General features: G+C 41.2%; 3 protein-coding genes across 3 annotated transcripts; 2 read left to right on the top strand and 1 right to left on the bottom strand.

Annotated features, from left to right (window-relative positions):
* Positions 1-5,376: 5,376 nt before the first annotated feature.
* Positions 5,377-8,959, top strand: saxo4 (stabilizer of axonemal microtubules 4; the record flags this gene model as incomplete). The annotated part of the gene is made up of 10 exons (XM_083916433.1): positions 5,377-5,477; positions 5,592-5,715; positions 6,930-7,092; positions 7,172-7,217; positions 7,337-7,437; positions 8,058-8,123; positions 8,230-8,319; positions 8,568-8,662; positions 8,755-8,859; positions 8,941-8,959. The coding sequence occupies exons 1-10, from the start codon at positions 5,390-5,392 to the stop codon at positions 8,957-8,959; spliced, it is 897 nt and encodes a 298-aa protein (XP_083772559.1). The 5' UTR covers positions 5,377-5,389.
* A 2,850-nt stretch (positions 8,960-11,809) lies between these two features.
* Positions 11,810-12,988, bottom strand: lrrc10b (leucine rich repeat containing 10B; the record flags this gene model as incomplete). Its single annotated transcript, XM_083917092.1, has 1 exon — positions 11,810-12,988. The coding sequence occupies one exon, from the start codon at positions 12,986-12,988 to the stop codon at positions 11,810-11,812; it is 1,179 nt and encodes a 392-aa protein (XP_083773218.1).
* Positions 12,989-18,315: 5,327 nt separating this feature from the next.
* fads2 (fatty acid desaturase 2) lies at positions 18,316-26,728 on the top strand. Its single transcript, XM_083915977.1, has 13 exons — positions 18,316-18,434; positions 19,032-19,309; positions 20,491-20,601; positions 20,825-21,022; positions 21,103-21,204; positions 21,277-21,402; positions 21,506-21,566; positions 21,646-21,722; positions 21,872-21,969; positions 22,831-22,927; positions 23,008-23,087; positions 24,323-24,448; positions 26,548-26,728. The coding sequence occupies exons 2-13, from the start codon at positions 19,100-19,102 to the stop codon at positions 26,597-26,599; spliced, it is 1,338 nt and encodes a 445-aa protein (XP_083772103.1). The 5' UTR covers positions 18,316-18,434; positions 19,032-19,099; the 3' UTR covers positions 26,600-26,728.
* Positions 26,729-26,928: the final 200 nt, after the last annotated feature.

Below are 26,928 nucleotides of genomic sequence, written 5' to 3'. Positions count from 1 at the left end.
GAGTAAAAGCAGCGGAGGGACCAAACGCCAGACATTTCCACTGGAGCCATGATAATAACCAAGACGTCTTGTCTGTGGTCACGTCCCTCTGAGAAGTGACTGCGCACTCGGCATTAAAGACAGACACACTCGCCTCTCTAGCTCCTCCAAAACCTGCCTTCGCGCTGACCTCGCCGGGCCCTGAGAGGTCAGTGGGTCACCGACTGGTTTGAGGAGCCACTGACCTCCAAGTGTGGTGAGAAAGGTGAGGAGGTGAGAGAGCCCTGGGAGGCGGCAGAGAGGCCTGTGCCCGTGGTCGCATCCTGGGCCAGGAGGGAAGGGAGCGAGGGCGTCTCAAGGTCAAACCCAGTAGCACTTTGGTTTCGCGTTCCATGTTTTTTTAAGCCTCTCCTGTTTTTTGGCCGAGCGGACTGTGATCTTACTGGTTGATTTTCTCGTTCTCCTCCACCCATCAGTGTTACAGAGTGTGTTGGGTGGATGGAGCCATGGAGCTGAGCTCTGATTTTGTTCCATATTAAAGAATAATTTTTACTACACCTGTGTATAGAGTTTCATTGGTCTTTGTGTTCTGCTTCTTTCAAGGTTATTTGAAAAGCCATAGACTTTGACACTGGAGATACACTTATTGGTCAAAAGTATGTGGACATTCAAACATTACACCTATATGTTGTTGTCAAGTTCCAGACAAGTTTAAAACCAAATTAATATGATAGATAAATAATGCGTTAGACTTTTTAAATTAACATTTAAGAACAAAAAGGTCTTTCATATGTAATTCCTAAAATAATTATAGGATTTAAAAAGAAATTTAAGTTTGATTAATCACATTTTATATTAAATATTATTAGATTCATTGGAATGGTAAACTGCAATAAAAGCAATAAACCAAAAATATTTTTGCGCTTGTCAGGCGGTTTTTGGATGAATACATTTTTTGAAGGGATACATTATCGAATAAAGTTGAAGAAACATGGTCCCACATGGTGCATGTGCACTGGCAGCCTCACTTGTTTAGACCTTTTCAAAGTTGTAAACATTTTAAATGTGTCCTAGTTTATTTTATGTTGCAGTGAATGTGAATGACATCAGCTGACAGGAAGTTAACAAGGACCACGGCTGTTGCCTAGCAATGGAGTTCCATTAAAAAGGTCTATACGGTGAATGTTGTTGCGAGACTGACTTCCAAAAAAGTTGTGATGTCACAAATCTGCTCGTAAACCTCTAAGTTTTTCAATGAGCACAGAGAAACTTTCCACTTTCAGCAGTTTAATGTGAAAACAGTCTTGTGTCATCCAACAGAAGGAACCAGTCAAAAAGCTTATTTTTGACTGGAGAGGGGCTTTCAACTGGAAGGCACACTTAGTTTTAAATATCATTACATGCTGTAATATCAGCCTGTGAATGTTCTTATTTGTCCAGGTCATCGTTACCCTCAAAGCAATTTCAGTCAAAAGCAACTGGACTTGGTTATTTGTCTAGGAAGACGTTTCACCTCTCATCCAAGAGGCTTCATCAGTTCATGTACGCATCTGACCAGGCTGGGACGTGTCCAACTAACTGGTGTGAGATCCAGGTATTTAACCTCTCACAAGGCCGATGATGTCACTGGGACCCTTTGTGCTCCAAGTGTCAACGACCGTCGTTAGAGTGGCAGTCGTTGGTGGTAAGTAGGTTTCGACTTCGTTAGTTGTTCATTCGCTATTCGATGCTGTAACATCATAACATTTCCCTTAGTTGGAAGTAGCTTCAAGCCACACAAGTATGTGAACCAGGCTGGGACGTACTTGTGGCTGTATGGTGTATCTTCAGTGTTTTTTTATTTTTTTATCAGCTTCGACACATAAAGTGTAATTAAACTGCGATGTAAATAATTAGAAACTAATGACAGCATTCCAATTTAACATGTTCCACCATTTGCTGATAGAGGAGGCAATTTGCAAAGGCTGTTTTTGCCTTTGAGTGCAATTAAACACGTACAGTGTAAAGCTTCTGCACATTAGCCAGCATGAAGGTAAATGAAACGCACAGCTACATGATACATCGAGTGTTTCATACCATTTTCAAGGAAGACAGATTTTCTCATTAATTAGTTCTCTTCTTTGTTCATTCGGTTTGTTTCACTTCTGACATTTCAGACATAAACATTCAAAGGCGTATCCTTCAACATAATAGTGAAATTGTTTTCTTTAATCTGCTTCTTATCTTGTTATAGATTATCCTACATGTCAGGAAACGTACACGTATTGACTTAAAATTACTTATCGTATGCTTGAAAACCCCCTCTGCACATCACAGCCGGCCTCCTTAGCATTACATGCATACAAGGTGACTGAAACTGGAAATGGAAAGAGATGAAAATGAAGTTTACTCCAAACCACCCGTGCCATATTTGCCTATTAAGTACAGAAGTGAAAAATGAAGCAGGAAGGAGATAAGACCCAGAACAGTGAAGCAGAGGGAGCACCTCGGAGACCTGACACACAAAGAAGGGTCTTAGCGACTGAGATGTTTCTTTATGTCTCTCTAAATATTAATTCCAATGTATTCTGTGGCAGACATAGAAGCAGGTTATTGAACCAACAGAGAAACCGAGTTGAGCAGCAGACTATCTAAGAGTTGGGCAGGAAACACAGACGAGCACTGAGCCAGCCTCCTGCAGACGGGGGCTGAGGTTTCGTCCCTCCCTGAACCACAACAGACGGCTGCAGGCGAGCCAAGCGCATCAACTCGACGGGAGACCCAAGCTTGCATCACCTCCATCTATTTTTAGAACCACTACACCCACCCTTTTTCTCCTGCATTTTAATCCCCCTCTATTCTAGGTGTTCTCTCAAGTGTAAACTGCTTCTTTCTTTTTTTCTTTTTAACTGTCATTTTGATCAAGAATCTGGCCTATAACTGAGCCTGGCTGCAACAGTCATGCCATGTGTGAATTATGCAGATCATGCAGAACAAACACAGATTGCTGTAGTGAGGAGATGAACAATCACGTGGAGAGTGTGCAGGTTTTCTCATTTCAAACCGTACAGCAGGTGTTTCCACTGATCAGTTCCTCCTCTGTGACTCTCTGGCTGAAGTTGTGCTAATAAGTGAAATCATCTGGTGTAATCTTCGACTGGAATGACAATAGGCTTCTGGTCTGTTCAAGCTGTATGGATCCCTGTGAGTTTATAATTAGAAATGCCAATAATGTGCACATTGTGTTTAAGAGAAAAGAAGCAGGAAATGAGAATGTCAGTTTCAATGATGCAGGCGTTTCCCTGTAGTTATTTTTTGCAGAAGATAATGAACAGTCCCAGGCTTGGCACGACAGCACATCAAGCAAGAAAGACTGTGGAACGGCAACACGGGCAACAGCTTGGTAAAGATAGGCTCCTCCGACTGCCAGCGTTGGACAGATGGAGGGAGCAAGAAGTGATGTGACAGAGGTGAAGATGCAGTGTGAGTCCAAGGAAATGAGATGGAAAGAGAAGGAATAGAAAGTGAGAATTAAAGGAAGTGTGGGGGGATGATGCATTGTCAGATTTAGTGATCCACAGGGGTGAACAGGTTGTCATGGGAAAGAAAAACCCAGTTAGATTTTATACTATTACTCCCACCAGTGAAACAGTGAAGAAAATCAACCTGTGTGTCTTCAGAGCATGTGGGTTCTCTAATATACAGCAGAGGATTGTAGAGATAGACTATTTTACACTTTTTAATTCAATGCAAAAATCCTGCTGTTGGTGGTTAATTAGTAAGAATACGTATCCAAGCTCAAATCTGAGAAAATGAGACGCTCATGTAGATATGTGCAGCTGTATAGACGATGTATGGTCTCCTGTTAACAGCGGAGGATGATAACTCCCTGTCTCCAATGGACATTTTTATCAAGATGTCATGCAAATTTCAAGCCATCCATCATAATTTACATAACCTTACATCTTTTCTGGACTGGACTGAAGTCACGGCCACTGTGGCATCACACTGCCATCCAGTGGACACCGGGAGAAACTGTCCAACCAGCTGAGGATGTTTGGTGTGAGAGTGGCTTAAAGTCAATGTAAGTCCATTTAATTCATGCATCACAAAGTTGCCTTGATAGGAAACCCACTATCGTTAAAAAAAAAAAATATATATATATATATATACATATATATATAAAAATATCTCAATCAATGTATAAAATAACAATGAACTAACATTCCATAATGGAGGAGTGAATGAATCATATTAAGTCACATGGTACTTTAATCATTTAATGCTGAGAAACAGGAATCATGATACATTCTGCATCATTCATGCATTAAATCCTCACGAGTCATGTATTAGTTCACCTATATAAGTGTTACTTAAGTATATGATTCATACCATTATTATAAAGTGTTACCAATCGAATACTTCTTCTATTATCAGTCGTTAATGATAATGTAATACATTATTGAGAGTGAGGTGGTCATATAAAGCTTTTATGTAAAAAAATAAATAATATTAATCATGGTTAGGTAAAATATAACCACATGTTTCTGTTTAGGAGTAAAACAAACATGATACATGAGTAGGGGGCTAATCTTTATTATATTTATCATCACAATAACCAACAAACCAGCTCTGACAAGTGGTAGCTGAATGAATACAAGTTTAAACAAAGACCATTCTGAACAAAAGAAGAAAAACCTTGACACTCCAGGACTGCCATGCATTGTCTGAAAAATACTATTGCAACAATATCCACTCATTTAGGACACGTTTGGCGTTATAATAAAATGCAGAAAAGCAGCTGAATGTTCTTTTTTTAACATGAGACTATTTCCTGCTGCAACATGAAATAACCCAGGTGATGCATTCTTATTTTGTAATGATCAACAAGAGACTTGATTAACAGGAGTATAGATAGTAAGATAAAAGCATACAGTAGACCTGATGTGCAGTAGAAACATGTTCTGATGTTACCTGTACATAAGCAGACAGCCTTACCCTCTGAAGTCTCTCAGGTGTAATGTTGCTGGATCTCCTAGCAACAGAGACCTGTTTACCTACAAAACCACCACAAGACAAGAGAGGTGAACACCACTCTGGAGTTGCAGGTATCTGGGGAGTAAGTGCACTTTCCTATTTGTTCTGTGTTCATTTATATCTGTGAATAAGTTTTCTCTTCACTCAAACAGCATTTGATAAAGAGAGCACTTATTGCATTATTTGCCAGAGACTCTGTAATCACTTCTTCAGAGAGCTCTGACTGCTGGATTCTGTCAAACCTAAAAAGACAGAGGAGTTACACGTCGTTTGCTGCTTTTGTTTGTGGTTACAGCACTGTGCACATGCCCAGAGGACGTTTGCCATCCATCACTGTTGTCAGTGAGGGTTTCCATTACAGCAGTCACAGATGGTTGAGCAGGGAAGGACAGCCATGCCGACTGTTGGATCAACAGGCAGCGGGGGACGACTGACCGGTGACACAGTTAAACTCTACAACACTTCTTATAGAGCGCCCTTTGGTGAGAGAGCACGAGAAGGGGGAAGCCTTTATTTCACATTAAAAGGACGTAGTCAGAAGGTATTAGCATAAACATAAATTACTTGTATCTGACTGATATGTACCACCATCTCAGACCCAGGCAAGGTGAACTTCACTTCTTACATCGGACGTCCCAGTAGGACGGGCTTCACATCGAACCAGAGACCAGCCGTGTCCTACAGGCCCAGTTTGGACCTCATTGACAACCCGCAGTTTGGGTAAGTGTCAGGATAGATGAGGACTATAAAAATCAAACTTGGATGCTCATGGCTATGGTTAAAGGGTCCGTTCACTTCAACACAGGTGTGAATAACACAGTAACTAGAGATTATCTTGCGATGGGTTCACACCAGCCGCAACGCCAGTTTGGGCCAGGGGCTTCCCTACTGCCAGTTCTTACTTGGACCACACCGATCTTCAAAGTCTACCTTCATTTTTATCTCAGTTAAACACCTGTAGCACTGCATGACGCCATCTTGCACAGGTGGGATGCTATCGCAGTGACAAAATCTGGCTACAGACAGATAAACACCTGGCAAAGTACTCCAAACTGCCTCTGTGGTAGATACTGCTACAGTAGGTTTCTCCAAGACCACCTCTAACATGACACACACACACACACACACACACACACACACACACACAGACTCCCGAGTTGACAACAATACCAGCGTTGCTGTCCCGGCTGGTAATGATGGCTGAATTCCATTTAGCTGATTGAGTTTCAGTTTTTTGGCTCGCTGTCTTGTCTTTACTGGGACACTGAGAGAACGAAGCCCTCATTAATGTGATTAGGAACACCTGTGCTTTTCCTCCAATGACAAGTCAAAGTGTCTGCTGTGAAAAAAGGGCTATTAAAGAAGTGATATTTGTGCAACAAAGCTAACAGGAGGACTCAAATGAATCTCTTGAGTAGCCGTCTAATCAATCAGTGGGATTAAATTCACCTGTGTGAATTCACCATGGGTGTGCGGGGCTTTGAAGACATACATCTAGTGAACAGGGGTACGTCTGTGCTCATTTTATTGAAAAATTAAACAGAAACAAAGTACCTGTTAATCAGGATAATTTTATTGTTGATACATGATACTTTTTAAAGTATATACCTCTTATATACAGTAACCACTATTACTATTGTTGATGTTTTTAAAATCGAACTGTCAATGTAATAAGCACCACACACAAAACTTTACTCCCCTCTTTAAATCTTTAAAGCTATCTGCAAGACTAAAAGCAGTCAAGAAATCAGGTATATTTTTTTGTAAACTGGCACGTTAAGCCTCTCAGTCACAAAAATGGGTTGCATTCTTGGAGACCGCCTTCCTGAACTGATTCAATAAACTGTGAATAACTCGACTGTGATAAATAAAACGATTGTTCCTCATCAGAAAGCCTGTTTCCTCAAACACAGGTGTGTTGTTTTTGTCCTCAGACTCCTGTTGTCTGACAGTTACGCGTCTCAAACTAAACAACAATACCAGCCTCACACCCGCTCCGGTTGTTGGGGGCCTTTGCCAAACCTCTTTAACAAAACCAGAGAGAGCGGCTTCCATCAGCTGAGGACTCATCCGAAAACGGTGACTGCGAAGGAAGAGGTAGGACACGCCGAGACAAAAGCATTTGAATAGTACATTTCCCATTATTTGTCTTCATTTGTCTTCTATTTCTCATTAGACGGAATACCAAAGATTGTTTGTGCCGCAGCGTCTCACACCAACAGGTAAAGTTTAAAGACATGACAAACCGCAATAAATGATGGAAAGACAAAAACATTATAACTATATTCTAAGCTGCTGTAGTTTTAGAAACGGTGCGTTTACACTGTCGTACTTCCTACAGTTTCCCAGCACCATGTGACTGTGGGTCCAAAAGGAAACAGTGGTTTCACAGAGGGAACAGACCTTCGACTAAACACTTTTCAAGAGAAAATAAGCGGCATTGTGAGTTTTTAATACTTAATATTGTATTAAGGGCCTTATAAGTCCTTAAAAGGTGCTTATTAACATTATCTGTTAATAAGGCGATACAAGTGTTAATAATAGCATCATTATTGTTAGATCATAAAACATTTATTAGCAGTTGTAACACACACACACACATGCCCTTATTAACAGTTAATTATGCTTTCTGCAGCTACCTATCTAAAGCGAGAGCAAAACCTTTATTAACCCTAACAAGTCATTGTTCTCACTTGTGATCCAGTAGCTGCAAAATGAAAAATTAACTGATAATAAGTTCAGTGTAAACTGCTGATAAATGCATAATAATGCCTTTCTTATAAGTGCTTAAAATGTCTTATAATCTTACAATAAACATGATTATGATGTAATTTTTAACACTTTTATAGTCTTATTAACACATTATAATGTCAACATTTTATAAGGACTTATACAGTAAGGCCTATATTACCTATTAACTAACGTGTATTATAAGGATGTTAATATAAAGCATTACCTTGTCTATATTTACATCTGTAATCACTCAGTAGGTACAGTTATTTCTTACGTGTCGTCTGTCTGTCCCGGAGCAACGTCTGCTGTCACTTTTCTACCTTGTTTAGGTTGAACGACTCCAGACTCACAGCTCCGTGATGAAAAATGACTTCATGCCACTGTCATTTCTGCAGGTAGACCCACACAACGTATCGACTCTGACTGACTCTTTTAATGACGTTTGTAATCTCATATTCTAAAATGTTGTTTAACAGCATATTTCTGTGCTTGTGTCTTGAGGGTACTGAGGCGAGACCGAACCTGTGCAGCAGCCGTCTTTCTCGAGAAACAGGATTCACTCGAGGTGCCGTTGCCCCCTTGGCCTGCCCCGTGAGTATTGATCCCCTTACGCTCAGCTGTAGTAGATTTAAATGAAATCACTTTCACTTTCCCTCCTTCCCTCTGCTCTTCTAGACCTCCCTTCTGCCGTCACCACAGACTAAAAGTAATGCACCAACTGAGAAGACCTTGGGAAAAAAGGTTATTTCTTTTTATCTTGTAGTTTTTCTCCTTGAACCAATATTACCTCTGTTTGGAGCCACTATCTGTTGTTTATAGCCTGTTGTTGTGTTTTCTAGGAGCCCACAGGGTCTCTCCTCAATGCTCCAGACAAAGAGGCTTTCCCCAACGCACCTTTTGGTCGTTCACACTTTGTCACACATTATAAAAGCACGTAAGTGTGTTTAATACTATCAGATGATGCTGAGGTTACAGGATATTATCCAAGTACCTGTTTGGTTGACTGATATCCGTCTTATTGTCCAGGTTCTGCCACAGTGACGATTATGGAAAGTTGAAATCTGGCCAGTCATGTGCAGGAATCATCAGTGCAAAAATGGACAGCGGCTACAATCGTCGAGACATAGACAGGTACGCAAAACAGGCTGCACACGTGACGTCTCATCGTGCTTCTGTTTCCTTTGGCTCACATGACCTACTTTTATTCTACAGGTTCATCTTTAGGGGCTAGACCTTCACACACCTGAGATGGTAGCTGAATGACTGAAAATAAAATGTGGGGCTTCTTGTTAACACATACTCTGGGTGATTTGTGCAGAAATCCAAGAAGTGTGACAAAGAACTGCTCCATTATTACATATCCTTATAATCAAATCCTGAAAACCTCCATCACTCCCCCGTCTGTGTTCTTTTACAATAGTCCTGTCAAAAAAAAAAAAGCTAATTTACATCTCTTTGTGGAGTTATTTTTGTGTGAACTGAAAAGCTGCCAGTCGTGTGAAAGCCAAAGAGGGAGTGAAGGAGACTGTCTCTGACCTACAGAGAATGAGAGGAGTGTAAACTAATGAGCAAAATAATTACACTCACTCAGAGTATGGCACCGATCCCCATCCACGTCTGCTGTGTGTCAAGCTGTTTTGCCACCCACAGCTGTGGAACGAGTAGCAGAGCACGGGCCGAGGAGGAGGGTCGAGTTTCCAAAAGCGTCACATCGTGTGTCATATTCTGTGGCTCCATACGATACACCTACTGTGGCTTTACATTGTTGACACAAGTCAAATAAGCAGGGGATTGCTGAGTCAAAACAAGAGATACATAAAACCACAGTGTCTGCAAATAAGTGTCAGTAAAGTATGGACAGTAGATCATGTTTAATGAGCTGCCTCAGGTGAACTGTGGAATAATATGCTTTATGGAAATGTCAGCCATGCTAACAGCTCTAGGGAAAGTAGGCTGGTACTACACCACTTTAGCCCAGACTGAAATATCTCAAAAAGTTTTGCATGGATTGTCACAAAGTTGTTTTACGGACATGAATCCTGATGACTTTGGTGATACCCTGGTTTCATGTTCTAGCGCCATCATCAGGTCGACATTTAATTTTGCCCAAATTAAATGTTTTTACTGCACGTTTCTGCGGACCACAGTTACGTTGTCTCCTGGGTGAAAGTCCAGTGTGTGTACGACCCAACCATCTATTACCCCGACCTGCTCCCTAACAGGGGTTTTCGGAGCAGCTGCTTGTTGAGCGTGAAATATCGACGCTGATGAGTTTACATTGCAGTTGAAAGCGTCCCATACAGATGCTAAAGGGTGTCAAATATGTTTCATATCAATGTTTCTGTGGTTTGCAGAAACATTCATTAGTAATATTTTTTTCTGGCAGTTGTGCTGACCAAATACCTGCACAACGAATTATATTACCATCAGCCTCAGCTGTACTTTGGGTTTAGTGCTAATAATTAGCAAATGTTAGCATGCTAACAAGCTAAGACCTGCTAACACTATCATGTTAGCATGTTAGCATTGTGAACCTTTTTGTCAAAGCTGCTAGCATGGATGTAAACTCTTTGTCTTGTTCAAAGAAAAATGTTCTTTGGTCCCAACTCCTCTAGTGTGAGGACTTGCTGCTTTTCTTTGTTTTTATGATACTTATTGTAATTAAGTTATCTTTGGTGAGACAAAACAAGACATTTTTGAAAATGTCACATTGTCATACTTGGCTCTGGGAAATTTTATAGATGAACAATTACCTGTTTATTTAAAAAATGAATTAATCTTTTTTTATAATCTATGACGGTCAATTTTGAGTATTTTCTGATTTTCAATGGATCAATAAATTAATCAAGAAAATAATCAGCAGCTTGATATTAAAAATAATAAGTTACAGCACTATACATCACATAAATACTCTTACCTATGTGTAAAACACATGGTTTTATATGTAAAAAGAGGGATTCTTGCATTTAACATTAGAAAATGAAGAAAAGCCATCATCAGTTTGAGTCTCCAAGTGTTTCCCTGAACAAAGACGCAGCAGTCGAGACATGCTGCCACACGAGAACGGGCATCAATATTTCAGCGTAGGGGATAAATATTTCACTCTTTCAATGAGATGTGAGAAAAAGATACGTGGAGTGAAAGAGGATTGGATAACATACGAGCCCCACATGAATAATGAGTGCAGAGATGAGAGGAGAACAAGGGCCGGACCTGCTTCACGTTAGAGACGGAGGTAGAAAAGGTGCAGTCACTGACAAAAAGAAGTATACAAAGGTCATAATGGACCGCAGTCTCTGACCTGCGGGGGGCTTCAGGTTGTTTTATTCTAATAAAAAGCTCCGACATGATATTTTTGTAAGTCTATTTCATGTTTGGAGCCTCCATAGACTTCCCTTTTATGGTGAGGCACCCCAGCTGTTCATTCCTCCAATAATCCTGCTCGTCTCCCTCTTTCTTGGCGCTGACACTCGCAGGACTGCTTACACAACACTGACAAGGGTTGGGGGAGTTGTGTTTAGTATGTCATAAATATTTTGTAAATCTAAATCCAATACACACATTTACATGCGCGCACACACAGCCTCGGTTTATAAAAACAGCAATAGAGTCGAGCCGAGGTGAGCTGGCACATAAAACAGACACTGACCATGATGTGTGGAAATACTACAGAGTGTCAGTGAAGTAAACAGGAGATGGTGCGTTCACTGGTTCCCAATTAAGACTTGTTTTCCAATAAATGATTGACACTGTCTTCATCTTCTGAGTTAATATTTAATAAGGGAAGACTTGGTCTCCTGTGTACGCTCAGAAAACAACCCTAATGTAAAACACCCACACCCACACCCACAGACACACACACACTCCACCTGAGTCCTGCTCTGATTTGGTAATTTGCAGCTGATTGAGATGTCACAGGTGCTGTCAGTTTACACTCTCATAATGCCTCAGTGCTTATTCATTTTCACAGTTAACAATAGATTAGAAATTAGCAGCACAGTTTATTTGTGTCAGCTTCTTTTCTGTCATCCTCCTCCGCCTGCCTGCAGATCATCTGAGGCTGGATGCATGAGGGGGTTTGTCAGGCCCCGTCATCTTTTCTCCCTGTGTCCTCCAGCTCCTCATACTCGTAGTCCATGTAAGCCCTCTCGTACTCCAGCTCGTCCCCCTCATATTCGAACCCCTCTCCCTCACATATCAGCTCCTCCGTCTCATATTCAATGCCTGTTTCATCGTATTCAAGCAGATTTCCGTTGTACTCAGTGACGGGCAGCTCATCCTCCTCCTCCTCATTTACCTCTTCCTCTTTTTCGTCTGCCTCCCCTAAGGTCGCCGCAGCTTGTTTTGAGTTGGAGATGCTGTTCTTCAGGATGCCGTGAATCACAGGCTCTTCCTCTGGCAGAGCCGACTCTTCGGCCTCTTGCTCTGCAGCCTTTCGTCTCTCAATTCTGGCCTCACGCGCCTCCAAGAACTCTGCTGCGCCTTCCCCGACCACGAGAACCTCCTCGCCCACTCTAGGAGGTTCTTTCACCGGGTTGTGGTCGTAGGAGAAGAGGCGCAGGGCGTGGAGACGCTTCAGGCTGGGAAACTCTGATATCTTGTTGCGGTCCAGATCTAAAATCTCCAAGTTTTCCATGTGCAGCAGCACTTTGGGGAAGGTATCAAAGCGGTTTCCGTAGAGCCATAATCCCCTCAAAGCATCCATACGGCAGAGGTCTGAAGGCAGTGTCTTCAGCCGGTTGTCTCCAATCTGAAGGGACTTGAGGTGGGGCAGGTCGTAGAGCTCCCTGGGAAAGCTCTGGAAGTAATTGCTCTCCATCCACAGGCAGCGTAGACTCTGCAGGTTCCTCAGCTCGGGCGGGAGGCTCATGAGCCGGTTGCTGCCCAGGTAGAGGCGAGTGAGGTTAGTGAGCTGGCAAACGGCCGCAGGAACGTCCTCCATCTTGTTGAAGTCGAGGGCAAGGACCCGTAGACCTTGCAGCTTGGAGACGCTGTCCGGCAGAGTGCGCAGGCTGTTTCCACAAACATACAGCTTCTCCAGGTGCATTAGTCCACTAACACGTGACGGCAACCGCTTAAATTTACGATAGCACAGGTCCAGCACTGGATCTCCACTCTCGAATAGCTCCTCCACCCCAAGTGGTAGCTCTTCCTCCACCTCCTCCTTCTCTTCTTTCTTCTTTTTGATTTCTACTTCCTCACCATCCTTCGCCCCCTCCTCCTCCTCTTCTCCCTCTTCCTTCCTGGAGGAGTTGCCCATGCTGCGGCCTGCAGCCCCCCTGACTCCTATGTGAGTCAGGGGAACAGAGTCATTTGATGAGGTAGTATCTGTGACAAGTTAACCCTCCGCCCTGGAGCTGCTGCTGTCTTGTTGTTGAACCCACCGGCTACAAACTTCATCAGAGTCCGGGCCAATTAACGCTTGTGCAGCCATGCTACAGCAGTTTGTCATGTCTCCCTTTATCTACCAGTGACCAGAAAACACCAGTATAAAATACCTAACAAACTGTTAAGACAAAAGTAGTAATAGTAACAGTAGTAGTAATAGTAATAATAGTAGTAATAGTAGTAATAGTAAAAATGCTGCTGGTGGTTGAGCTCAACAAAGTTCAGCAGAATTTTGAGCTAAAGCTGAATTTTTGCAGTCCTTACCCTTCCTCTCCTCTCCAAAAGAAAGATGATTCGCAGCTTTGAGGTCACCTGTCCACGTGACCCGCTGTCTCTCTATCAGAAGAGGGGACAAAAATGCCACTTAAGGACTCTGAATAGTCAGTTTAATGCCCGTCTTCCTGCCGGGAGTCAGTGGATGGGCGGTGCGTGCGCAGCTCGGTGACCTGGCCGGCGGCAAAGAAAGCCAGTTAATGAAAGTGAGTCCACCAGTTAATGCAGCTGCTCCCCATTAGAGGCCGAGGGTTCCGGAGGTTTAATCCGCGCTGGAGAAAGAAATGAAAGAAAAGAGAGCCCTGACTGAGTGAGTGACTCTGCCCCTGATGTTGGCCGCTTCTCTCCATCAGTGTGAAGGTTTACATTGAACTGCTGCCTCCCTCCTCCCTCTGTAACCGGAGCAGGGGGCATTCAAATCACATGGTCAGTGTGTGTGTGTGTGTGTGTGGGTGGGTGTGTGTGTGTGTGTGTGTGTGTGTGTGTGTGTGTGTGTGTGTGTGTGTGTGTGTGTGTGTGTGTGTGTGTGAAAAAAACTTTCTCTCCTAAAATCGCGTTTTTTCACGTGTTTTAAACGACTTCGAGGGAAATTGCAGCACTTTCAGGGTTAAATTGGATATTAACTAGTTTTGTAGATTTTAATTTAATTTATCCGTCTCTTCTTGCTTTTGTGGTAGGTGTCATAGGCCTGAATACAACTCTTGTTTCTGAGTTATTAGAATCATTTTCACAACTCCATTATTATTATTATTATTATTATTATTATTATTATTATTATTATTGTTTTTGTTGTTATTATAGAGATATACTATACATACTCCTATGTACATTAATTTTCTCCTTGTCTAGTTTGTCCACTTTTTGTTGTTTTGTTGCAATGCACACTATATGTTGTATGCAAACCTTTTCCCTGTTATCACTGTCACAGTCACCATGTAATACTGTAGCCTTATGTCTGCATGAATGTAAATAAAAGAAGAGGTTTTAAGCCCTCACCATGCAAATAAATAAGACAGACAACCAAAATATGAACAGGTGGAAAGAACTGAATGCATCTATAAGTAGCCCACTTATAAAGTCCAATTTGAGGTGCTTTACTTGAATATTCCCATGTCAACCTCTGCACTACAGTTCAGATGAAAATATGGTGCTTCTTACTCACTCTCCTTTTACTGAAGTAACCTTTTAAATGCAGGCGTTTTACTTGAAACCAAGTATTTTTCTGTTGCTGTAATGCTACTTTTTCTTAGGTAACAGATCTGAATACTTGTTCCACCCCTGTAAATACATAATGATACATAACACCTTGTTTTAAAAACAACAGTAATCCTCACACAGTCTCCTTGATCTCCAAAGATGGTAACTTTAGTGCTGGTTTGTATCAAACCCTACAGACATTAGCGTCAGCAGGTTTTTATAGACTAGTTAAAAAGCTGTGACAACAGCCTTCATGTAACTTTCTCTTTTGACAAAGAGCAGACACAAAAATAACAAAAATAACCTGTAAATTGCTGCCAACCCACGGTGCGAGACCAATGTAAGAGCTACTGATGCGTTGGGATGAGCAGTATGTGTGAGTAAAAGTCTCCAAATGCAAATACAAAGTAAACGTTTTTACTTATAGGTCTACAGAATTTAACAACTCGCCAACTTAAATAGATAGATGACAAAATCCACCAAAATGCAGTTCAGGTTGTCATGATTGTGACACGACTGAAATATATTCATACACTGTGGCTCAAAATAGCTCCAAAGCCCAGAGCAAGTCTGAAACAAAAGGGCAACAGCAGTTACAGCACAAGATAACTTTACCCAGCAGAGGAATATTCACATCCTCGTCTAGTTAAAATGTGTAAAAACACAACATTACAGCTGAGAATATAGTACACAGGGTTGAATGTAATTAAATACACTGACTCAGTTACTAAAGTAGGGGTGTCAGAAAATCATCATAAAAACATTGCATAGATTTTCTATTTAAGTTTACATGTAACGATTTGTGGCGGATATTTCATGCTGTTTAAACCTCCGACTGCTGTGTTATAATGTATCTTCAGCCATTTAACATTTCCACTCCAAAGTAACAACGTATGCACGTATGTATATGGTGGCCGTTTTCTGGAAATTAGATTTTTAAAGCTTACAGTACTGCAGTATATTGAATCAGAACTTCTGTATCATGATACGTATCGTCTATCACCAGACTTATTTATTTGTACTTTACTTTGGGATTTTCATTTCATGCTTTTGTACTTTGTCCTTCAATTCTACTACGTTTCAGAGAGAACTATTGTGCTTTTTACTCCACTGCATTTAGTAACTAGTTATTTTACAGAAACATTTGATGCATAGGGATCTCCACCAACTACATTACAATATAGCTTACAAAATGCAAGAGTAATATTAACCAAACTATAAAGAAATGCAATCATATTTATACTACAACACTAATATATTACTGACAGAGGTCATTCTGCTGCCTATACACTCATTTTGATCAAGTGTTATTCTGGCGGATTAAACCTCTGCTTGGGTTGAAGGTGGGCGGGGCTTTGATGAGGATTTATGAGGTCATAAATGTCATAAATGCGTCTACCACTAAGAATGATAAAAGTGCACTTTGACCCGCCTTAACAGGTGAAACAAAGCTAACAGGAGACTCGCGAAGATGTCAATCAATCACAGTAGACACACCCACAGTCCTGAGAAGAGGTCTGATCAACCAGGTAACTGAAAACAACTGTGTGGGTGTTCAGGGGCTTTAAGTGTTAGTAGTATACCTTTCTTTAGTAAAACTACTTCCGTTGTTCTGTTTCTGAATGCAGACGTTTTACTTGCAATGCCATTTTTACTTAAGCAAAAGATCTGAATACTTCCTCCAACGTTGTAGTACTGGCAGCAATATGTATTTATCTAAGACTCATTGTATATAAGCATCTCTGCTAAATTATGAATGCATTAATATGTTAATATACTTTAGTTTTATTGCTTCAGGTGCAGGTGTGCATAGAATAAAACTGCTTTAATCCATCTTCTGCAATACATCCTTTTTAATGAGGTCCTTCTATGTGTTGAATATAAAATCTTAAAAGAAACTATATTGTTTCAGCCACTGTACAGTAAAAAAAAAAAGGAGAAATGCAGGGGAGAGTGAAAAGTCTTCCAATATGGGAATACTCAAGTAAAGTACCAACACCTCAATATGGCACTGCTTATTTGATTTATTGAATTCTTGACAATAGCAGACATGTTTTCTGATTGACAGCCTGTTTTGTTGGTTGTGATTCTGAAGAAAAGCCTGGAAAAGCTTCTGGGGTCAGATGTGCAGCGCTTCTGTCAGCCTGATGAGCTGTGGCAGAAGAAGCAGACAAACAGGGAGACAGACTGCACGCTGCTTGAGGATAATCCTGTCTGATATGCCGAGGACCAAAAGAGCTGATTTGCAAATTTCTGCATCGCATTCAAACGACCCTGAAATGACACAATGGACTGTAAGCAGCAGACAGGCAGACAGAGACCCCGGGCGGTGAATGGATGTGACTGCTGAGGTGAATGTGTTGAATGCAGATGAGAAGCACTGCATGACCCAGCCAGCATGAGCAACATATGGAAAGACAACAAAACAATAAAACACTGAAACAAATGTCAACTTTAATGGTTGTTTTTCATCGTTCAAAGACAAAATCATTCCCATTAGGGGTTGTTTTTTTTACATTGTTGCATGTATTTCAGGATGATGACAGATGCAACACTGGACTTTATTCATACCTGCTGTTGCATCCTCAGTCTGTGAGTTAGATAAGGAGAAGGAAGGTGTCTGGTTAAAGGAACGCATCAGTACCACCTGCTGGTGGAGAAAAGAACTGCAAACAAATACTGTATACGTTATGTTGTTAACAATAAGATAATAACAAAACCACCAAACTTACCAGTCTCCTTATTTTAGGCTGTAAAAACATGTAGCGTTCAACAGATGGCAAATATGTGCCTGCTGACTGTCCCGGCTCCGTCCTTTAATGATCATTATTGGAGTCAAACAACGCTTTAAGAAGGTGAAGATTGGTTTGACACAAAAAGTAAGCACATTTAAGATTATTTTAAATATCTGTACAGGTATATTGTCCTCACAAACATGCTTAAATTGGCCCATATTGCTTGCAAAGTTTATGCAAATATTTAGCAGTTACATGTGTCAAAAACGTTTGGGTTTATTTCCATATGTTGAAACAAAGTAGATGAATTGGTGAAATATGAAAAAATATGATGAAACTTAAAAATAGGTAAAATAGCAGGTAAAATATGAAACTTCCACCTATAGACAGACAGACAGACAGACAGATAGACAGATAGATAGATAGATAGATAGATAGATAGATAGATAGATAGATAGATAGATAGATAGATAGATAGAAAGATAGACAGACATAGATAGATAGATAGATAGATAGACAGACAGATAGATAGATAGATAGATAGATAGATAGATAGATAGATAGACAGTTAGACAATTAGACGGACAGGTAGACAGATAGATAGATAGATAGATAGATAGATAGATAGATAGATAGATAGATAGACAGACATACAATAATACCACTAAGAGTAGTCAACAACCAAATAGAACATTAAGGGATACAGTTGTGAGAATATAGATAATATTGTGCAGCGATAATTCCCGGTAACACTGCACATTGTAATATTAAAATAACATATAACGGAGGATGCTGTAGAGGCGACTGTTTTCCCCGTGAGCGCACAGACGAGACTGTGATATTCAGACGAGCTGCTTGTTGAGCCTATTGCACATCAGCCAGCGGTCCAGGATATACTGTGCGCCGATTGGCCCAGAAACCCTCGAATGATCGGCTCGGAATTTGTACCGAATGAGTGGGTGAATGAGTCCATGAACATATTGGGGAAGACAGGAGGATGCATTTTGGGATGTTTACTGTGTGAAATGGATCGAAACGCAACCGGAGCATATAAAGTGAGCCGGTGTGTTAGTGTGACTGAAACCCGGGGAGAGTAGCCAAAATCTGGATACTGTAAGTGTGACATATTTTTCTTCTTCTTCTTCTTCATGTAGCGGGCCTATACAGCCTACCGCGCGCTATCTGCGATCTGTGTCCAACTAATCAATACACATGCGATACACGTTAATCGATAGACATGTGGTCTTGTCTGTTTCCTATTTTGTTTTACACATGAACCGCATATTATAATAACCTGCGACTTATTGCGTCCATATGCTGCTGAAAAAATGAATAGGCGCACACAAACGCACTTACAGGCTAAATATAGATTATTCCCAGTTATTTCATTATGCGAGGATGTGCACTTGGTATGTATATTGAAGGTTAATGTTGATTTGGATAAATGATGCAAACTCCATATGTGAAATATCCGCCCTGCTTCACCAACAGCCTCCTGGTTGTCGGATTCCATCATCAATTATTAGTGAAGATGTTGTTCTGCTACAGTGTGACTTAACTTGTGTTACAATCAGCAGGGTGGTTAAAGTAAAGAGAGCAACAGGTTAAAAGCCTCTTCATCTCAATGCTGCTCTCTCTGCACAATCTGTGGCTGCACACTGTGGAAGGGGCGTTAAACACACCGATTTTTCCCTCTGTTTTTACATCTAGGTGTCAAAGTTTGTGGCTGACTGGCTCTTTAGTGTGCAGGTGGACCCAGGCCAGAGACAACAGTAAGGATGGGAGGTGGAGGCCAGCTGACGGAGCCAGGAGAGACAGTCAGCGGGCGAGCTGGTGGTGTCTACACCTGGGAGGAGGTGCAGAGCCACTGCAGCAGGAATGACCAGTGGCTGGTCATCGATCGAAAGGTTTACAACATCACACAGTGGGCCAAAAGGCACCCAGGAGGGATCCGGGTCATCAGCCACTATGCTGGAGAGGATGCCACGGTGATGTGTTGTTTGAATTATCATCTTGAATATAAATATAATAAACACCTGAGAATATAAGTGGACTTTGTAGGTGGGGTCTTAATAAATGTCAGTGTAACTAAGTAGTCTACTTTACTTGAGTATTTCCATTTCGCTTCTCTGAAACTTCCACTCCACCTCATTTCAGAGGAACATTTACTTTTGTCACATTTATCTGACAGCTGTAGTAAGGCCTCTTAGTTACACATGTCATGTGCAAGTCATAATTGAGTCTGAAGTCTTAAATGATTTAGACCTATTTTATTGATCTTTTTCTGATTTTCACTGCTGCTTAGTGTAACTGTGTTACTTCGAGGGGTGGTATCTCTATACGCTTCTAACCTACCCTGCGCAATGTTTTACTTTGTATCTTGCTTATTGTTTAGTTTTTTTTGTTTTTTATAAGGTGGGATTAAACTAAACTAAACTTTCAGGTCTCAAGCAAGTGTTTAGGCTCAAGCAAGTCACAAGTCAAGTGACCATGAAAGAAGCACTTGAGAGTACAATGGCCAGCCATGTCAGGAGAATACTGCACCTGTCAGTAAGTCTCTCCAACGAGAGATGGGCATGGTTCAGATTTTATTAGTAACAGTAAAAGAAATAACAAAAAAATGAAACATGAGCTCAGCAGATATGTCGGGTTCTCATGCTACCAACGAGCAGGAAAAGAGTGCTTTCACTTAAAGTAATAATCTTTCATTCTCCTCTTCCACTTATATCAAAGTCACTATATGTCTCTGAACGAGGTAACGGTGATTGAGCCTGTGGCCCTCTGATGAAAGCCCTTACATTTGCAGTATTAAGAGCTGGGTGTCTGTGGGGACGAGGAAAAATCACAAGTCTCCGCCAGTGTTTTCAGTAAACAAAGATAAGAGGGATGACTACACATAAATATATACACATTGATGCTGCGGCAGATGCATTTCACAAAACCGGATGTGGCATCTACGGGTATATATCTATGCTATGGTATATTTATATATATATATGTGTGTGTGTATAGCCTCTAAAAACACACCTGTAATTACAGAGAACGAAACTGAGATCTTTGAGATTGTAACTTTAAGTAAATGTATGAGTTCTTCTTACATCACAGATAAATGTACATAACTTTTTTTTTTTATTGACAAGAGACAGGATGTCTCGTTTCTGATTTCCAGGAGGCATTCACTGCTTTTCATCCCGATTTAAAGTTTGCACAAAAGTTTCTGAAGCCCCTGCTGATTGGAGAGCTGGCAGCGACAGAGCCCAGCCAGGATCGAAACAAAAACGTGAGACCCATCTCAGATCCTTCAAATAAAAAAACACATCCCATTATTCATGTAGCAGCTTTAATCTCTGTGGAACAACATGGCGAGATGGATACCATGTACAGTTTGTTTCATTGTTGTTAACTCAAACTGTTAACGCATGTTTTTGTCATGTATACATTTTTTTTCTGGAGTGCATCATCTTTTGAGTTTTACAGACCTATTTCTTCTTCTCTGCTATCAGGCGACAATCATGCAGGATTTCCACACTTTACGTGCGCAGGCAGAGAACGAGGGTTTATTTCAAGCTCGGCCTTTGTTCTTCTGCCTCCACCTGGCTCACATCCTGCTGCTGGAGGCCCTCGGCTGGATGATCATCTGGGTCTGGGGAACAAGCTGGACACTGACGTTTCTGAGCTCCATCATGCTGGCAACGGCTCAGGTGACCTGAACATCATGATCTCTTATCATGTGTTGTTGTTGATGAACTACAGGTCAATGCTCGTTTCTCTTCTTCTGTAGTTGCAGGCTGGATGGCTGCAGCACGACTTCGGCCATCTGTCTGTCTTCAAGAAGTCCAGTTGGAATCACGTGTTGCACAAGTTTGCCGTTGGCCATTTGAAGGTAATTGTTATTCTCATCCGGATATTGACCTTCTGAAGATGTGACTCAGGTATTGAAAGATTGTTTTCTCAGGGAGCGTCTGCCAACTGGTGGAATCACCGGCATTTCCAGCATCACGCTAAACCCAACATCTTCAGTAAGGACCCTGACGTCAACATGTTGCACGTCTTCGTAGTTGGAGCCACTCAACCAGTAGAGGCAAGTAACTGATATTACTGATTTCTTAAAAGTATTTCCTTCCATCTAGTATTTAATCTCTCACCAGCTCCTCATTTTAACTCTTTATTCCTCTCTCTTACAGTATGGCATAAAAAAGATTAGATATATGCCCTATCACCACCAACACAAGTACTTCTTTCTCGGTATGTTTCCTGGAGTCATTTAAAAAAAGTGAAACTATGAAACCTTTACAAGAATAATTGATTTATTTTTCTCTTTTAGTCGGACCACCGCTTCTCATTCCAGTTTACTTCCACATTCAGATAATACGCACAATGATTTCCCGCCACGACTGGGTGGTAAGATGCCATCTTCTGTGTGGCAACGTGCAGATTATATGTAGACCTTGTATGTCAGGTTACATGTGGCTAAGTAAAGATAAGTGTTTCAACGGGTCATGATTCTTGATAACAAAGATCGATCATATAAACCTTACTTTCTTGTTAAGGATCTGGCTTGGTCTTTGTCTTACTACCTTCGCTACCTGTGCTGTTCTATACCCATGTACGGCCTGTTTGGCTCAGTGGTGCTCATCAGCTTTGTCAGGTAACCACCACAACTCTCTCACACACACACACACACACACACACACACTCACACACACACACACACACACACACACACACACACACACACACACACACACACACACACACACACACACACACACACACACACACTCGTCACTTTAGCAGGTGATACTATATTAGCATCTAAGCTAACCTTTTTAGGAGCTGGCATTGTTGTTTAGCACTGATCGTCTCTTGTATCATCATCACCCACTACTCCCCACTCAACTGCCAGTAGCTCCTCACAGGACGCTGATTGGCAAACTCACTTTTGCTCTGAACACAAACGCTTTATTTGGAGCCTGACATGGATTTTTTTGTGTAAGGTGAACGCGATTCTCATGTGCTCTCTGGAAATGCCGACTGCTCTCCTCGAGCAGAAGCAGTCTCCTAACGGTGGGGAGTGAGGCAAAGGGACCGTCTCATTTGTAATCTGATAAACACCAAATTCATCAAATTCGATGCACGGTATCACTATTTTCTAAGCTACTATAGCGTGAGTCCGGTTTCCATGGGAACACAGCCATAAAGGTTTCCGTAGTAAGGAAGTAACAGCATGGCAGAGCAAGAGGCCAGACAGTAAAGGTGCAATTTGTATTTACGACAGCAGTGTCTTAAACTGTAGGGGCGCGAAATCCAAAAATACCAATTATTGAATAATACTGCTTTAAGTTATGACTTAGGAGGATAAAGTGAATGTAGCAACCCAAAAGTTGTTCTTTTAAATGTTTTATTACTGATCTACTCATTAATACATTCCTTAATAACTTAAATAAAAGTGACACACTGTTTTCTTCAACACAGTATTCAGTCTCTGGTGTGTTTTTATGAATGACAGGTTTTTGGAGAGTCACTGGTTTGTTTGGGTGACTCAGATGAATCATCTGCCGATGGACATCGACCACGAGAAGCACCAGGACTGGCTGTCCATGCAGGTACCTGGTTTATTAGGAAACAGTCAGCTGTAGGCACTGCCGATTTATTAACTCGTCTTTTGTCTCGCCCTCTACTTTAGTTACATGCCACCTGTAATATCAAACAGTCCCCCTTCAACGACTGGTTCAGCGGACACCTCAACTTTCAAATCGAACACCAGTAAGTCAGTGAATGAGTCTAAGGAGAACATGTGTTCACCAGTTTGAAGGAAAACAGACACAAATCTCCTGAAATGAAATGATCTATAGATACAAAAAAGCATTAAAGGTCCATCAAACATTATGTACAGTAATTATCATCAAGAGTTATGAATCTAAACTGGTTTTCAAAGATATGTCGGTCTAAAACTTGGAGAAATTTATACGATGATATGATTTTTTTACTCAGCATAATCATTATACAGTGTAAGAGCTGGAACAAGCTGATGTAGAAAATAATGAATACAACAGATGATGATTTTAACAACCTCAGATTCAAATCTTAAGTATTCCTCATTAGAAATGTAACGCATGACAAAGTGTGGAACAGTCACATTTTTGGGGGGAAGACATGGTTAGTAATTATTTAGTAAGAATTTCAAATACTCTTCAATCTACAGACAATCGACTTGAGACAAAAACAAAATAGTTCTCACTTTAATTTATGAATTTAGTTTAAATAGTTCTGACTTTGGCAGAAAATAGTGTATTCATGTCAGACACCTCCACTCATTATAGCAAGCTGATAGAGAAGATTGGTTTTCAGAGCCTTTACAGCATGGGTGTCAAACTGATCCAGTAAAGGGCCGTGTGGTTGCAGGTTTTCATTCCAACCAATCAAAAACACACCTGGTCCAACAAATCAACTGTGTGAAGACAGTTCAGGTGATTGAGTAAGTCGAGTCAGGTGTGTTCTTGCTTGGTTGGAATGAAAACCTGCAGCCACAGCGGCCCCTTACTGGATCAGTTTGACACCCCTGCTTTAAAGGGAAAACTAAACGGGAAAACTGTATTTCAACGTGTTACATATCAGAACCTTGAGTGGATTTGATAACTATTTATGTATTCGAAGAAATTAAGGTGGCATCCTTTTGTCATTTCTGTTTGAATTATAGCTTTAATTTCCAATTAGCACTTTATTGTTTTGGTTTGCACTTGTAAAAAATCTTGTGAACTTCTCATTTGCTGTATTTTTATTTCTTTGTAACACAGAAGAGTCACAGGCTTCCTCAGTGTGCAGTATCAAGTACACAACCATAAACATACAGCAAATGTAAACTTCAAACTTAACTGAATAGCATTAAAAATATGTTATTCCTTTAATTAAGTTAATTGTATTATTCATTTGAATTTAAAACACAATTGTCGAGACATGTTTGATGCTGATGACGCCTTCTGTTCCTTTTGTGTCTGAAGTTTGTTTCCCACGATGCCGCGCCACAACTACCACCTGGTCGCCCCGCAGGTCCGTGCACTGTGTGAGAAACATGGGATTCCTTACCAGGTGAAAACTATGTGGCAAGGCCTCGCTGATGTTTTCAGGTATGTCCAATAATAGTTTATCATCTACAGCCAGGGTGAGACACGGTGACAAAAAACAAACAAACAAAATACATATAATAATATATATAAGTATCAATACTACTGCGTAAAATACTGTTACAAGTAGAAGTCATGTATTCAGAAACAAAAGGATCAAATTAAAAATACCAAAAGTAAAAGTGCACATTATGAGGCTTGACCTGTTCCAGAATAATACATATAATATTATTGAATTATTAATGAAGATGCCTTAATATGTTGGTGAAGCTGGTAAATGTGGAGCTAAGTTTAATCACTTCATAAAAAACATGGTAGCTTAACCTGTGAGGGCTCTCAATCTTTTGGCTCAGTGAGAGTGGGGAGTGAATCAGCTCACTGCAATCAGGTGTGTGTGGCACTGATTGGCGCTGACTAAGCCCAGGTGTGGGGAGTCTTTGTATACTCTGAGCCTCCAGTGCCACACATCAGAGGTTGTGAGAGGTTCTCCCTGTTATCAAGTGTATATACGCACAAACACTATCTCAGAACTTTGTGTATTTCTTGTCCATTGCCTGTTTTCTAGTGTATAGTAGGGGTGCTGGAGAGTTTGTTGTGTCTCGCGCCTTTTTGTTTATCACAGTTCTCCCGGGCAGCCTTTGCCTTTAGTTTTGTGTTTTCTTGGTCTCCTGGACAATTTTAGTTTTGTGTCAGCTGCTTGGCAGCGGTGGTCGAGTTTATCATCTTAGTACTTTATTTCCTTAAGGAGGCCTGAAGTGGCTCTATACAGTTTAGTGTTATTTTTTCCCCCATGCCTATCTACCACTATTGTGATCTTGTGGTTATTCCTCTGGGATAACTTTAAGACACACTTGGGTCTGCACCTGTGTTCAACTCCAATCTTTGGGACCTTCTGCTGTCACCAGCGCCTCTGCCTCCAAATATCCCAGTTCAGTAGGTCTCACCTGTTCTACCCCCAGCAATCCCCTGACTCTTGAGGCTCTTGAGTCCTTGACTCCTTCTGATTATTCATCCTCTGTGTCTCTTCCTCCCAATGGGGATCCTGCACACTATGTTGCACTTAGTGATGTCTTCAGTAAACAGAAGGCCTCCATCCTTCCTCCCCATAGGTCCTATGATTGTTCCATCAATCTCGTCCCAGGCACTTCACCCCCAAGGGGCCGCCTGTATTCGTTATCTTCGACCTGAAACAGCAGCTATGTCAAGCTATATTGATGAAGCTTTGGCTGCAGGTTTCATTCGCCCATCTACATCTCCAGCTGGGGCAGTTTTTTTCTTTGCGGGGAAGAAAGATGGGGGGCTTAGACCCTGCATTGAAAATAAATAAATAACATCACTGTTTAAAAACCGCTGCCTGCTCCCTCTCATGTCCACCGCGCTTGAGGGTGCTGCAGGCTGCAGGGTGCGTCATTCTTTAGTGCTACATCACAGGGGCTGGAGGCGTGTTCGTTGGTCTCTTTGACACTCTGACACGGCAGAAGCACTAAGCCGACCAGCATTGCCATCCAGCCCCTAACTATCGGGTTGGTCAGAGGGTGTGGCTCTCCATAAGGGATCTCCCACTGTGGGTAGAGTCCCGCGAATTGACGCCCCTCCTCGGCTCGAGCAGGCATGGGCAACTCTGCTGCCTTGGTAGCATCTGCAGTAGCCGCCTCCTCTTCAAACTCCCCTTCTTCCATATCATACTGATCACCTTCCGCCATGTTTGTTTACTTTCTACAAAGCACTCACATGGAGCCACATACTTTCTGTGGGTTTGTTCGAAGTATCCCTTTAAGGAGACTGTAGTGGCTCTATACAGTTTCTTGTCTTTTCCCCTTTCCTATATATTGCAATTTTGTGATTATCCTTCTTGGATAACTTTGAGCCCCCCCCCCCCCCCCCCTTTTCTGACATAACCTAGTTGTTGTTTTAAATAATCTAAATTCAAACACAACAGTTTTAAGTCTCACAAAAACAAAGACATGAATTCAAAGTGCAACTGACAGAACAATGGAGTGAGAATGACGTGACAGTTTTGTTATGATAAAAAATATATAAATATAAAGTGGAGTTGCCTGAAAAGATGTCGTGTTTATTTTTGTTCCCATTTTCTTTTTCAGGTCTCTGAAAAACTCAGGCGATCTCTGGCTCGACGCATATCTTCATAAATGAGGACTTTTATGCTCCACACTGTACCTACAAGGAGTGATGTTTTCCTCTTCTGCATCATACATTGATTGTATCTGTTTGGTTTTTATAATCCAGTTGATAGTGTGGGAATGATCTTTTCTTAGTGTTGTTGTTATAGTTCAATATTTTCAGATTCTGTGGCAGATTTTTAGCGCTCACAGGATTTCTCTGAATTGCCTTACAGTGTCTTGAACAGTAGTATTGTGTTATAGATACAATTGTGAGGTAATTAAAGTGATGTTTTTTCATTATTTATCACGTGATAAAGTTTGAACAATAAAATATGACAAACAAATAACAAATCCTGTGTA

This window comes from Echiichthys vipera (genome assembly GCF_963691815.1).
Source record: "Echiichthys vipera genome assembly, chromosome: 7".
In the NCBI taxonomy this organism is placed as follows: domain Eukaryota; kingdom Metazoa; phylum Chordata; class Actinopteri; order Perciformes; family Trachinidae; genus Echiichthys; species Echiichthys vipera.
This window is presented reverse-complemented; position numbering and strand designations above follow the sequence as displayed.

What these genes read in the sequence shown, in the direction of transcription:
- fads2 (XM_083915977.1), top strand. Translation starts at nt 19,100, where the DNA reads ATGGGAGGTGGAGGCCAGCTGACGGAGCCAGGAGAGACAGTCAGCGGG. An exon ending in ATGCTGGAGAGGATGCCACG is followed by an intron (nt 19,310 to 20,490) that starts GTGATGTGTTGT and finishes TCTGATTTCCAG; the next exon opens with GAGGCATTCACTGCTTTTCA. An exon ending in GCCAGGATCGAAACAAAAAC is followed by an intron (nt 20,602 to 20,824) that starts GTGAGACCCATC and finishes CTCTGCTATCAG; the next exon opens with GCGACAATCATGCAGGATTT.